Here is a 14,562-nt window from a genome sequence, read left to right as displayed (position 1 = left end):
ATGTTGTTTATAACTGTGTACCTTGGATTCTGATGAAGGGAGTAGTCAGCTTGAGGGATTTACAATCTTTGGGCAAGTCTCAGCAGCATCTCTTATTACCTGGGCATTTTGCTGTACTCGCGTGTGCTCAGAATGTAATTTTGCAATTCAGGGTGAGCAAAAGGTTTGTGTTTTCAGCAAGGCTTGGATTTGTCCTTTGCTTGCTTTTTCGAAGTCTGTGAAGGCTGAACGCAGCCAACACTTAAGAAGATTCTGCTTTGAAGAATAGCAAGCAATATTATATAAACTTAGTAAGGATCAAATAGCTCAGATGTGTCCTCATTGTTGTAAATATGACTGAAGCCTTTATTGACTGTAGTTTCAAGATCTGAGCAATAGTGGTCGGTGATCTTTCGGTGAGATGATGAAAGGTTACTTGAAGAATACATCAAGTATTTTTCACTTTGCATAAATCACTTTGTAATTTGCTTACAAAGTGAAATTTGAGTTGCTTATTTTCATTGAAAAGTAAAATAGACGTTTTTATCCCAAACATGAACATGGTTTTGGGAAGGAAATTATTGAGCAACAGAGTTAAGAGAACAGTTCACCTGCCTTCACCTTGAAAAACTATGAAAATATCAACAAAGCCAAGATAGAAAGCGGAAAAATAGTAACACACATCACAGTGAATCATGCTCACCGATGCAAGTGTTGGTTTCTGCAGTGTATTTTATTAGTGTGATGGTTACCCTGGGCTTCAGTGTCACAACCTGTGTGGTTTCTCTTGTTTGCATTGGGTAGCCCAACAAGAGAGATCATTGGTAAAACGCTGTTACACAGGAGGGCAGGGGAGGTGCATTTGTCTCCATTACAGAGCTTTGAAACTGGGGTTTGAGCAGGTGTTTTAATAGAAATGCAGCAGCCTCAGAGCCCTTGAGCTATTCCGTGTGCAGTGCAGATCTGCAGATCTCTCTGTTCTCGAGAGCATGTGAGGAGTACCTTGCATCTCCCTCTCCTCCGCCAAGGCACCTGCAAGGTGTCATGAAGTGATCGCTTCTGACATATGGCAGAAATGGCTGTGTTTGGGTCGTGTGCCAGGTGCAGGTCAGACATGTCACACCACAGCCTGCCTGTCACCTCAGAGGTATGCAGATACACACCTTCAGAGAGCACCGGTTGCAGTTCTGATGTGTAACTGAAATACTCCTCATCCCCTGACATCATGGGTGGCTGTAAGGATTAATGTAGTAGCCCTTCTGCTTGACATAAAACAAAGATTTTTTCTCCTAATGTGTAGGTTTTGCTAACGTCAACTAAAAATATTTATGAATGTAGAAGTGCTAGGAGACCTTCTATTCCTTTGAAGTAATAGAAGGAGCATATTTGGAAAGGAATTGATACTAGACATGCCACCTTATGTATTAGAAGCTAGTGGTTTGTAAAAAGGGCTGGGGCAAACAAAGCGAGCAATCTTTTTTCCTGAGGTGAGTGAATGATGACAGCTTGGCTGTGTATTGAGGAATTGTTAGATTTTTACAATGTGTTTTCTGCTCACGATACCTGCTTTTGTTGGAGAAAAATCTTCAATTTGTGTGCCTTTCAGTTTGTCAGGAGTACTGCAATTGCTCTTTGATACTTAGTCCTGTTTTATTGGTCTGCTGAATCTTTTTACAACGCTGAATTGAACTCATTTCTAAAGGATCAAAAAGAGCTTTGTTTGCTTGTGAAATATGCTTCACAATATGCACCAGTGAGATGCCAATGACCTCAATTTAAAAAATCTCCAGCAGCTGTATAGACATAAGGAACTTGGATGTCCCCAATCCATCTGAAGGAAGCAGTGTCTGGGATTCATAAAGCAAAGCACATTACATTGACAAGATACACTGTTGAGTGTAGAGATGTGTGAGAATAACTATGTGTCTCAATGTAGTTAGATTTTATTGTGCTGCTAGAAGCTTTAAGCTGTTTTACATGTTCTGATCTAAACAGTGGATATTTGGGCAGCTGGGCATAGTGCCGGTGTTCATCTCCTCAGGAAACAACAAGTAGTTCATGACCTGACTGGCCAATTACTCTGTTCAAATCTAGTCTGTTACCATAACATACATTGCTGTGGAGGTGTATCCCAAGGAATAATGTGAGTTCTCATCTGCTCCTCTTCCAGAAGCAGCCCAGCGTAATGCACAGATGCTCCAGTGCACCAGCATGAAACTTGTGTTTTCAGAGCTCACAGAGATGATCAGTTTAAAAGATTGTTTTCAGGAAACAAACTGCACAGTTACACAGAGTAACCCCTGTAGCAGATGCTGCTGGTGTTCTCATTTGAAACATCTACTGTGCGTGATGGAAGATGTGCTGAAAGCTCTGGAGAGGGAATTGGCACTTTTATTCCAGCAGCAGTTCAAATGTCTGTGTGCTGTCCTGCCTGTGTGCTTCAGGAGCACTGCCTGACTTGAGAAAAAGGAAGCTCTGCCTCCTGGTCTCCCTGGCTGAGGATCTGTCTGAGGGAGTCTGTAATGCTAGTTCTTGTTCTCGCTCTCTTTAGTGTTGTGTGGAGGCTTTGTTGTCCAGAACTTTGTCAAATTATTAATTCATTTTCCTTTCATCACATTTGTGTTTCTTGGTATGTTCTGTGCTTCCACTTAGTTGTGTCCTTGGGTACATCAGTGGCGGCCAAGAATCTCCTTCGTTTAAAGGTGCTCATCTCTTTCCAGATTTGAGCCCTCACTATTTGGCTGAGACTGCTGAATTAGTTGTTTTGATTGATCAGTGGTGACTTTGGCCATGAACGGGCTGCAATGGATGCAAAGTGCCTAAACCACAAATGTATGTTACTGAGACTTGGCCTCTTGCAAGATGTAATGAATGTCATTCTTCATTAATATTCTAGTTGCATCATCCTTGAGTATCAATGAAAGACCAAGTATGGCTTTCTTCAAGCAACAGAAGGTGGAGGACATTTATGAAATTGGGGAAGAGCTGGGAAGGTAAGGTCGTACTGGTGACACCATGTGATTGTAAAAGCTGACACATGAGATATTCACTACTTCCTTCTGTGTGATAGCCTAGATCAGTTACAATATACTACAATAGCAACACACACCTTGACAAAGGCTGCAGTTTGGATAGGAATTTTTTGTAGGTTTTTTGGTTTTTTTCTTTAGATTATATGTGCTAACTGTTTTTTCTGTTTCTTTTCTTGCAACTAGGACAACAAAAGATAAGTTTGCATTGTCTTTTGCAGATAGGCGTCACCTGTGTCCGTGCTTTAGACTAGAGTTCACATGCCCGTTCTCAGAGCCAGCTGGGAGCCAGGAGCCTGTGGAGATGTCACCACAGACACAGCACTTTCACTTGTCCTGTTGTTTTGAGCAGCACTCCACAGCTCTGTTGTTTTCAGCTGGCTCCAAGTGCTGACATCACACGTTCATATGTGCCTGCAAAAAAAAAGAGCATGTATTCCTGAAAGGCTTTACCTCTCTAATCTTCAGTTGGACTGGTTAATGCTTGTAGATAGCCTTTAATGTATAAAGGCTCATCTGCAGGTATTAATTACAGGTGTAATTACCAACTGTTACCGTGCTTAACCATGAGCATGTGCTTAAACACTGCTGGCTTTGTGAACTGGCTGCCACAGGGTACTGGATACTCAGTCTCTCAGCAGCATACAGTGCTCTGGGTGAGGATGGCTGGTTTCCATTCAGTGTCCAACCCTCTAATGCTTTTTGTTTTAATATGCAAATAGCTAAATTAGTGCTGTACACAGAGTGGCTTCTTTCCCAATATCTGGCAGTTGGTTTTGATACACGACTGTGTATGTGCCATCAACCTTTCTTAAGGACCAGTAATGAGCTCCATTAAAACACCTCAGTTGATGCCATGTCCATTTGGAATTTTTTTTTTTCACTCTCAGCTATTTAATCTTTAGAGTTACTGAGAAGACTTCTTCTAAGGGGAGAGGGGTTGAGGTTTGTTTGTTAGTTTTCCTTCCATTTCCTTCCCTCTCAGGAAGGCCATAACTCTTAAGTTTCCTGTAACTGCTTACTTTTAAGTATTGCCTGAGAGTATTGGTCTGACAGTGAAAACCTGACAACAGTGACCAGTAAAGAAATTCAGTGTGTGCATGGAGGGTGTAAGAGATGTGGTTTTTAACCAATGAGGTCCTAGGTTAAACAGTCAAACTACTAAAATGAGAAACTGGAGACTAATTTTTTTTTACTTTGGTTTCTGAATTGGTTTTGGGAATCTTTTCAGATTATGAACATCATTCTCCAAGCTGATGGATATTGGGGATTTTCAATGGAGAAGTGTAGCTGCAACAATCTGGTGAAGGCTGGCCATTGCTTCTTGAATCAGCCAGAGAGGCTGATCAAGGTTTGTGTGGTCACAGCAGCCCTCCTCCTCTTCAGGCTGCATGTATAATGTCACACTGTCTTTGTCAGTGTATTTTCACTTTCTGATTTTGGGGGCCAGTGACAAATGGTATTTAGCTTTTTAGAAGGAAGTTAACATGCTGGACAGATTGCAGTGACTGATCTTTTCCAATGCTGACTGATGTCCTTAGAACCTGTAAATGCCTTCTCTTAGTTCCGTTTGCAACAAGCTGATAGAGGTAGGTTAAAGGATTCATTTATTATCATTCTGGCTGCAGAAGTCACAAAATAAATGTTTTCAAACAACGTCTGTGAAGAGTCTCTCCTGTTCTTGTCCTCCTCACTGAGTTTGTCACTTCCTGAGAGCAAAACTAGTTGTTAACATAGGCCTAGTGCTTGTTCTAGCTGGGATTCAGCAAAATAGAGTATCTCACTGACAGAGCCAGCACCTGTTTATCTGAAAGTGTTTGCACAGCACTCAGGAAAGGTTGATCCCACCACAGACTGCAAAGCCTGGTCTGTTGATGAAAGGAGGCACTTCCTGTCGTTGTGCAGCATTGAGGATGACCACAGCAAAGCTCCCCAGCTCCCGCTGTGTAAAACCCTGCACATGGAGAATGTGGGTGGGCACTGCCTAGCCAGATCATCCTCGGCGTCCCTGCGGGGCTGGAGGCAGCTCAGAGGGAGTTGTCTCGTGTGCCAAGGCAGGGGTGTGAGGGAAGGCATTTTGCAAAGAAGGGGGCATGTTTTCCACAGCTGCAGCTGTGTGCTCTGACCAGCTGCTTAGCTCCAACATTCCCTCAGTCGTTCAAATATTAGTTTTATACCAACCTCTGTTGCTCAACTTCTCCAGAGGGTACACGCAGGGAGCAAAATCTGTCAGGCATGTGGCCTTAGAGACAGCCTGCTGATGGCCTTGTTTGTTACAGCAGCTCTCTTTGGGAAGCTTAGCATGGCCTATGCTGAATGTCTGCAATACTTCAAATATACATATATAATTGTGTTGCTTCCCTCAAGATAGTATCAGTCACTTTCAGGTCTGTGGGGACTGAGGTTCTCTAGCCATAGCTGAAAGGAGGCTTAAAAAGAGGACTCTCAAAAGTGAACTTAGCAAATTTCAACATGATAAAGAAATAATATGGCTTTAACAATTTGTGCTGTTTTGAGGAGAGTCCTGGCCTCATCCATTTGCAGGGACGTTAATGGCATGACAAATCAGTGGAAATACTCCTTGAATAATGTGAAGAAGTGAAGACTAACTTGTTTTCTTGGGAATATGCAGCAGGTCAAAGAACTGCTGCTTCTTGAGGCAAGGGAGGTGACAGCTGAAGACAACCAAGAATGGAAAGTCTTAAATCACAGGCAGAGTAGGCCCAGAGAAAGAAGAACTGTCTTGCTGATCTAGGGATATAGTTTCCAGGAAAGTGGGAGCAATAAAGCTCACCGGAAAGCCTTTAATATAATGTTTCAGTTGTTCTGTTTTGTCTGGGTAGTTGTGGCTTTTTACAACACAAAAAGTGTTGTACAAACATGCAGGAGCTTTTTCCAGCTGTACTAGCAAGCACTGAAGGTGCTGGTAGGTACTGGAATTTGAGATGTGCAGTGTGATTTATGAAAGGATGTATCATTGATCTATTACCTAAATGTGGTGCCAGTGAGGCTGTGAGAGCTGTTGACATTTGTGCCTTTTGGGCAGTGTCACTGTTACATGCCAAGTTGGGGCTGAGGGTAGGAAGTGTCATGGAGCTTTTCCCAAAGTGTTTTTAACAGTGCCCATTGAAAAAAATGTGCTCCTTCAGGTTTCTGTGGGCCTGGCACTGCTGTCCTGGGCCAGTGTCCTGCTCCTCCAGCTCTGCTTTGCAGCATGCAAGGACTCACACTTAACAGAGAAAAACAGACAAACCTTGGAGTGATATTTCTGAGCATGGAAGTCTCCCCCTTTTCTTCACTGTTGTCCTTTCACTGTAGGGAAGGGGCTCTGCCTTCCTCCACAATGTGGGCCAGCCTTACCACCTGCCACTCCAGTTTCTTGCCTGTATCAGTAACTGGGAGCTATGCTCATTCCTCATCTCCTGGGCCAGTCAATGCCTTCATGCAGAGAATAATCACCGTGATTTCTCTTGATCAGTTTGGCATAACTGAGGCTCCAGTTTCTCAGCCCCTACTGACCTGGGCTGTGGTTTCATGGTTAAAGCCAAGCTCCATCTTTCATCAGTGGCTTGTTATGCCTCCTGTAGTTCCCCATCTCCAGCTACAAGTTGTTCCTGCTTCCTCTGTGCTTGTGTGAGGAGGATTAACTCTGCTCTCTGGGAGAGGAGATACCCCATTTTCTGGGTGAAGCATTAAAGGGCAGCAAGTGCAGCGTTTTACCAGTGGTAATAGGACCTTGGAGCCTGGCACAAGTCACTGTTCTGACAGTGTAACTAAGTATTTATTTTTGTAGTGAAAACAAAAAGCAGAGATAACCCAGGTGTTCTTTGCGGGGCAGGAACCTGGAAATCTACAGTAAAGAAGTCATGGCCCCCAGCTAGTTGGACTCTCCCCGCTAAACAGAGCTGTGGTTGCAGTTGCTAGAGTTACCCTTAACTCACACCACACAGTATTTTCATACTGGGAATGTTTTTTTCCTAACTGTAGAAATTGCTCAGTACTTTGCTTTCTCAGACATGAACTTTAACTCTGTTCTTTGATTAGTTTGCGCTTTAAATTAGTTCTTTAAATTTTGAAGAATAACTCTGGATTATTTTATCTTACAACACGCACAAAGTTTGATGCAAAATGTTAATTTAGTTCCTGAGGACTACCCAGCACTTCTGCTAATGTTTCTTGTTACAGATCTTGTAAGTCATGTTCCATGTATATGAATCTTCTGCTGAAACAGTTTTGGCATCTGGAACTTGGTCACAATCACTGTGATTGTTATCAGCTGTCTGATGCAGTCCCTGTTCTTGAATTTTTTCTTTTTAATCCTTCTAGCTGGTTTCCCTATTAGTTTTCAATGCTACCTTAACTGTTTCCAAAATAAAACATTTGTTCCAGAAAGTGCAGAGAAAATGGAAGGTTTTGTTTTTTGGGTTTTTCCTAATTACAAAGTTGCTCTACCTATAGTAACAGAGAAGAGCTGGCCTTGGCCTTACTTTGTAACAAAGTCATGCATTCCTTATCATCAGCATCCACCTTGATGATGGAAATGATCTCAGTGTATCTCCTCAGTCCATGTCTGGCTTTGAGAGTATAATTAGAGGTGATGACCTCTGTGGTAGTTCTCACACAGCTCAAATTTTGTAATGTGTTTAGCCACTGAATAATATGCAGAATATTAATCTCAGGAAAGAGACATTGAATATTAATCCCAATCTTTGTTTTGCCATTTCTGTAAAAATAAAACTATTTTTTCTATTTTGCATTGGTGTAGAAAGCAGATGGAAATTTCAACAGCTGAGAAAATATACTGTGTATAGTATTAATTCCATACTTTAAAAATGAAAAATATTACTTATGAGTAAAAATGCACATGAAATAAACATAGTGCAGCTCAAGTTCTAACTGCACTGGACAAATTAAAGCACTGGACAAATTGTTAACATCCATGCAGAATAGAGCTCACAGCTACTTGTTTGATGGTCAAGGTCTCAGGTGACACCTGTTAATCCTTGTTAACACTCTACTCTAGTTTGAACCAGAGTGAAGACCTGTAGTAGTAGCTGAGCAGTGAAATGGGAATTTCAGCAACTCTTTGCAGTTTTGGCCACTATGAAGTGCCAGCATAGTTTCCATCTGTTTGGCACTTGGGGAAGGAAAAAATCATTTAACTATTTGACTGTAATACTTCTCCCCTCTTACAATTCAGGTACTCCTGGGCTTATTACTCTCAGTCCATATCTAGGTGTATTTGGACCTTTATACACCCAGGTGCAACGTGCTAACCTTATGCACATTACGTCTGTCCTGCTGTTGTTCCACATGGTCAGAGGAACAGTTTATCAGATCAGCTATTCCTGCTGAGCATGAGTCAGCTGTGACCTTCCCTGGCTCTCTGCACTCTGCTCACTGCCACTCCAAGCACTGATACTCAATCCAAAAGCTAAGTCTGATAAGCAGGGAGGATTCTTCATCACACGCATTTTATTCTTGAGCTTCAGATTACACAAAAAGCTTGCCAGGCTGTTGGGAACTTGTCAGAGCCGCTGGGCTCACGCTGCCTCACTGCTGACTCTGCACCTCCAGTCTCAGGAGGAGCTGATAAGGGCCACATTGATAGCCACTGCAGGACTGGGAAGTTTCCAAAAATATTGAACAGTTTCAGGAGATGCTGTTGATGATTCAGGAGGTGGCACAATTTCTTGTGACTCATGGCTAAGGACCCCACAAGGTGTTTAAGGTATTAATTGTGTTACTGTACTGAAAGCTTGTAATAATTCATAGCACTGTTCAGAAACATTAGATTTATCAAACTTTCTTTGAATTTCAAATGAGCTGCTCTCTACTTATTCTAGTAAACCAGATCTTTCTGTGAAGAGTCAATATTCTACTCTTCTGACTCTTTTCTGGCACTGGACACAGAGATCACCTTTGGGTCAGGGTGTGTAGGTTACCCTTGTGTGAGTTCAGAGAGATGGAGATGAAAGGTCCCAGACAGTGACTTTATCAAAGACAGGATGTGTCCAAAGGTGCTCGGCACTTCCCTTCAGGAGTATTGAAATTTATCCCCCAAAGTCACTTTGCTCTAGACCATTACACAATCAGTGAAATGTGAGTTGTGAGTGAAAATGCCAGTGTGTTTAAAAGTTACAGCTGATTTTTTTTTCTTTCTACTACTTTTTAGTAGTCCAGCAAAATTCCTGTGAAATGCCCTATTTAAAAAAGTTTTGGATCATTCTGGTATAATCTGGCATCTGGTAGTTTAGGTTCTGTGTAGTTGCTTTAGGAGAGGTAATCACTTCCTTTGCATTTTGTTTTGAGCAGGATGGGGGGGAAGAAAAACAAACAAGTAAACCAAAACTCAGTTTTATCTGAAGCTTTAATAGAAGTACAGTGACATTTGTGACAGTTTTATTTTTAAAACTCTTTATGAAGTTACAAAAGGTGCCATCAGAGTATTTAACAGAAGAAGGTTTTAGGGGTTTTTTTTAGTTTTATTCCATAAAGCCTCACAGAAGCAGTGAAATACTTTCCCTTCAGTGACCTTGCCATAGAATTTCTGATTTATTGTTTCAACTATCCTATTCTAACTCCTTTATAAATGTTGTGCTATTTGACTTTCTATTTATTTACTATGTAGATTAAATTTCTGCTGTACCAAATTCTGGTTTAGTCTAAAACGAAAAGTCTATAAAAAATAAAATGTACTGTAAATTATTGTCATTTACAGAAGGCTTTTACATCTTTATAGCTGTGATTACAGAATTCCTGCAAAACCCCTCCATATATATATATATATATATATATATGCTTTTATGCATATATTTTGTGAACCTTGCATGGTCTTTGGTTGATCTGTGTTTCATAAAAGAACAGAAAGCATAAAAATAGATTCTCACTGTTGTTCCAAGCAGACTCATGTCCTCTCTGCTGGGAAGAGTGCTCAGTGCAGTTACAAATAGCAGAAGTAATCTCTGAAGTGTAACCAAAGAGGGAGGAGAGTATTTAGTTTAATAAAACTATGGTTGAGCAACTGCTCTGAGCACTTAGAAAAAAAATAAAGCTGAAAAATATGGTTGCCTCAAGTTCAGCTAGAATTCTCCAGGGCTTTGCTTTGAAAGTTAGCAAAAACCCCAACCATAAATGGATAAAATGACTCGTATATTTTTCCAAGAAAAGTAAATAGGAATGAAAAAGATGGAAAAGTAGTAAGGTGCAGACTTTCTAAGCTTGAGATGACCAGTTGAAACCAGTCAAATTTAATAGTGGCAAAAAGGCATGATGAACAAAACTGTTGACATTTTAACAATGGTTGTAAATGAGAATGAATTATCCTCTGCTGAGCTAAACACACCAGCTGTGAATGTAGAGAAGCCCTGTGTTCAGGTTTTGGCTAAATACTATTTTGGCTAAATATTATTGGCTAAATACTATTATTGTGGTTATGTTTGTGTCTACTAACTCATGCATGGACATAGGATGATTTCATAATATATTTTTAGTATTTTTAAACTATCATGCAGTTGCAGTATTGCCTGTGAATTTAAGCAGTTAAAAACTGATCTAGGTGCTGTTTGGTTTTATTTTAGCCTCCTTTCAAGTCATGTATTCTTGTGCATGAACACCTAGTGAATAAAATATGAATTATTATAATTGCACTTCTAGTTATATCTAGTGACATGAAATTAATTTGTATCCTTACCCCATATAATGTCATTTCATTTTCCAGTACTATTACCTGCATTTTACAGACTTGGTGAAATTAGATACAGAAGGACAAAAGTGTTACTTTTCATTAGGTGTGTGGAAACCTAATTACTGTTCAAGTCAGTGGGAGGCTGCCTAAAATCCCTTGCAAATCTGTTCCTAAGTAAATTGCCCTGGCTCGTATAGGGAGCTGTGTTCCCTCTTGACTGGCAGAATGCCAGAGCACTGTCCTTTGCCCAGGTTCATTTACTTTTCAATTAACTTGTTGAAAATATATTTCAGTCTGAAGTGTATCTGTCAAGGTGTTCACATATATCATGTCTTTTATGGGAATTTCAAATTTTAGCAACTAAAGCATCGTTGTCATATTTTTTAGAATTCTTTAATGAATGAAATGAAGATGAACAAGACGTAAAGAAATAGACTGAACATGAAGAAAGGGAACATAGGTTTGGTATTTGGGGAAGAAATAGTTTGCTGTTCTCAAATGATAGACAGAATCAGCTTCCTGACTTCTCCCCACTCAGGCCTCAGAAAGCCTGACTGTAGTCAGGTAGCCTGTACTGTCATCTCAGTACTTTTCTTATATGTTTTCCGTGTTTTGAGACGAGCTCCTGAGCCATGGAGTGTTTCAGGAACATCAGAGGAAGACTGGAATAAACCTATACTTGTGCAAGCAGTTGCTTAACGGCTCTCTTTATTCTAAAGCTGTGGAGAGGCAGCACTGCTGGGCACTGGGGCATTTCAGACTGGCATCTGCACTGCTCTTGCTCTCAGGTGACGTTCTGCCCCAGAGCATTACCCTCCAGAACCAGTATTAGAAGGAAACTTTGACAAAGAGCAAGTTGTCCTGTTATTCTGGATTGTCCAGCTTCGCTCTTCCTACGTCTTTTCCACATCCTCTCCTGAAGTGCATGATGATTAAATGAGCTGAACTTGTGCTCTTCTAAAGCATGCTTCTGAAAATAGACTCCAAAACCACCCAGTAGTATTGTCTCTGTCTTCTTATTCAGTGACAAGCCTCCTACATGATAGTAGCAATGCAGATGATATGTTGTCTTCATTGCTGGGATAAATTCCATCATTACTGACGGACAGATTTGATGTTGTATCTAATTATATTATAACTGACAGGATGCAGCTGCTATTGTTCATACTTGTGAGCTGTTTCCACAATTAAGGATGCTTAGAATGTGACAAGGCTGTTGCACAGCTGTCCAAAATATTTCTGGAAGGGAACAAATGTAACTCCTTGGAAAAAAACATTTTAGAAATTGGGAATCATAGTGTCATTAAGTGATTTCAAAGACCAATGTCAAAGCCATGCGCGGCCAGTTTCTCCACGAGAATGCTGTGGGGGACAGTGCCAAAGGCTTTACTGAGGTTCAGGTAGGCTCCATCCTGAAGTGAGCTTATCCTCATGTGTTGGAAATACTCTGAGCTTATCCTGCCTGTGTTGGAAATAGTTCTGTTCGTGATCCAAGTCATCTTTGTTTCAGCACTGTACTAAAACCCATGAATCCTAGCAATGTCTTTTGGCTGAAATTTGGATATCTGAGCTGTGAAATTCAGTTTCAAGTCTAAGATCAGGTACAAATGCCACATTTGAAATTATCCAAATGGCTTAATTTCTCAGTGATGTCAACTTAGGTGTCAGGAAGACATACTTTCTTTTCTGCTTTTTTCCTAGCCTAGGCCAAAAGTTTTGGAAACTGACAGAGTTTGATTCTTATGGTCTGAATGCAGATGCATGAGAAGGCACAAAACCACTGTTGTCTTGCTCCTGACCTTACAATCTCTGTAGCTGACAAGGAATCCCAAGTGTCTGACTGTGATTGTAAAATGCCTGTGAGGCATCCTCTCGTTTCATAGCAGAATGGGCCTCCAGGAGCAATTCATTAGTAATTGCATTGTAACTGTCTTCAATGTTACAGGATAACAAATTGAGCACTTGTGTCCTTCCCTGTCACTTGTAACCTCTTCTCCTCAGTCCCAAACTCTCCCGCTGAAGAGTTGTCTGCAAAAGCTTTTAAGGGAGATGGGAAATGGCGTGAAGGCTGGGACAGGAGCAACAGTGTGTGTTGGTGAGCACACATGCAGGGGAGCAATAGTGGATTCCAAGAGAATTGGTACTGTAATAGTTAAAGTCTGGGACAATTATTTATGTCAAAGGAGAAGACAGAAATTCCTATGCTCTGTCATTATTACTTTTGTAAGCTTTTGCATCAACAGAAATGTACAAAATCCACAGTATCACTGGAATTTCTAAATGCAAAAGTGACTGTGTTTGTTCCCATAATCAGCACTCATTAAAAAATATTTTCTCCTGAACTTTGACAAAATTTGTCCCTAGAGAGGATTCAAGGAAACAAGCACAGGACCATGTTTCTTCAGAAAGTCTGAACCAAGCAAGATGCATGTCTTGGAAAATATGATCAAGCAAACAAGAAAAACATGAAAATCATGATGTTTTACACGAGCAGCTCTCAGCGCTACAAAACAAACTCTTTTAGTAGAATGTTTAAGGCAAGTTTGGGAATTTTGTAATGGGAATTTCTCTAGGGTTTGCAGGTAATGATAAAAGCAGGAGAAATATGAATGAATTAAAGCATGTGACAAATGGCCACAGTCTCAATTCCATTTGTGAATGATTATTCCCAAAGGGATAAGTACACTTGTCCCATCTGTTCCTGCCTCCCTTCTGGGAAGGGTTTAGGATATATTATGAAAATGAAAGACTAAAAGAAGTATGTCAGGCTGCCTGGAATTTGTTTGAACTCTGAAATGGGAGGCTGCCACTGCCATAGGGTGGGAGCCTTTGAGAGCAATTGAGCACCAAGTGACAGCCTTAATTTTTAATTTCTATGCATTTGTATTTTTAAGACAGACTCCATTCAGATGCCTGTGTTGATGGAGCACTAAGTACAGCATCTAATGAGGTGCTGAATATAATTGCTGCATAATTTAAATACCAACTGTACTTGCATTCCTCATTTACCAAGCCAGTGAATTATATAATAATATTGAAAACAACAGCTCAGTGCTTATACAGTGTAGTCATGGGAGGATGCACTTAATGAGTTTGTTTGTGATTCTTATAAAGAGATCCTATCAGATAAAATCACAGTAGCTAAAGGTTATGGTTACCTGAGAGATGAGTCTTTTCTTTACAAGTTTGGATATAATGTCCTGGATAAGGAAGTATCTGATACTAAATGTGTATTCTGGGACTGGAGCTCTGTCAATTCCTAGGAGAATAAGCAGGAATTTTTCCCGTGGAGTATATTAAGAGCCACAGTGAGGAAAGTTTTACTAGCAAATTGCAAGAACATGCCTTTTAACCTTAATGCAGCCACTGTACTATTTGGTGCAGTGGGAAATTCTTTGTCCTTGAGCTGCAGTGAGAAACCTGCACTTACTCTAGTTATATTTACAGCCAAAGTATCAAGTGAATGCATAAATATGAATAAACAATTTTTTTAAAATTTGAAAATCGGTTGCTGGAGGCCAGTTTTGCATTTCAAAAGAGTTATCATTCATTTGAGTTCTTCTCTAGAGACTATTCTTAAGACAAATATTTTAATGTGTGTGTTCTTTCAAAACACCCAGTGGTATGTTGCAGACTTGAATGTCTTAAGCATTACCAAGTGAAGTAGTGGTAACTTGAACCTTTTGAGGCAGATCTTACTCATTTAAACATGAACTGTTTTTAGAGGTTTAAACTCCTTTTGTCAGTCATTGTTTGGTTTTGCTAAATTTTAGACACAGTAGGAGGTTACCTTGTTATGCTCTACTGCCTTTGACTGCAGAGTCCTGACAGTCCTCACTCTTGTACCAAGAACAAGCTTAGTAGTGC

The 14,562-nt window shown here is 40.5% G+C and overlaps 2 protein-coding genes across 5 annotated transcripts in view; both read left to right on the top strand.

The window, feature by feature from the left end:
• Positions 1 to 4,668, top strand: part of TBC1D2B (TBC1 domain family member 2B) — a 43,967-nt gene extending 39,299 nt beyond the window's left edge. The window contains exons 14-15 of the transcript XR_009488061.1: positions 2,876 to 2,972; positions 4,240 to 4,668. The gene's annotated coding sequence lies outside the window, so the exon portion shown is untranslated. The remainder of the gene's footprint in view (positions 1 to 2,875; positions 2,973 to 4,239) is intronic.
• The window catches only part of DAPK2 (death associated protein kinase 2), a 49,795-nt gene that overhangs the window by 11,367 nt on the left and 23,866 nt on the right, over positions 1 to 14,562 (top strand). For all 4 annotated transcript variants that reach the window (XM_059857865.1, XM_059857864.1, XM_059857862.1 and 1 more), the window contains one exon: positions 2,876 to 2,972. In XM_059857865.1, the coding sequence (XP_059713848.1) occupies positions 2,876 to 2,972 (97 nt within the window). The remainder of the gene's footprint in view (positions 1 to 2,875; positions 2,973 to 14,562) is intronic.

This window comes from Haemorhous mexicanus, chromosome 13 (genome assembly GCF_027477595.1).
Source record: "Haemorhous mexicanus isolate bHaeMex1 chromosome 13, bHaeMex1.pri, whole genome shotgun sequence".
NCBI lineage: Eukaryota > Metazoa > Chordata > Aves > Passeriformes > Fringillidae > Haemorhous > Haemorhous mexicanus.
The sequence above is the reverse complement of the archived record's forward strand: the minus strand, read 5'-3'. Positions and strand labels throughout refer to the sequence as shown.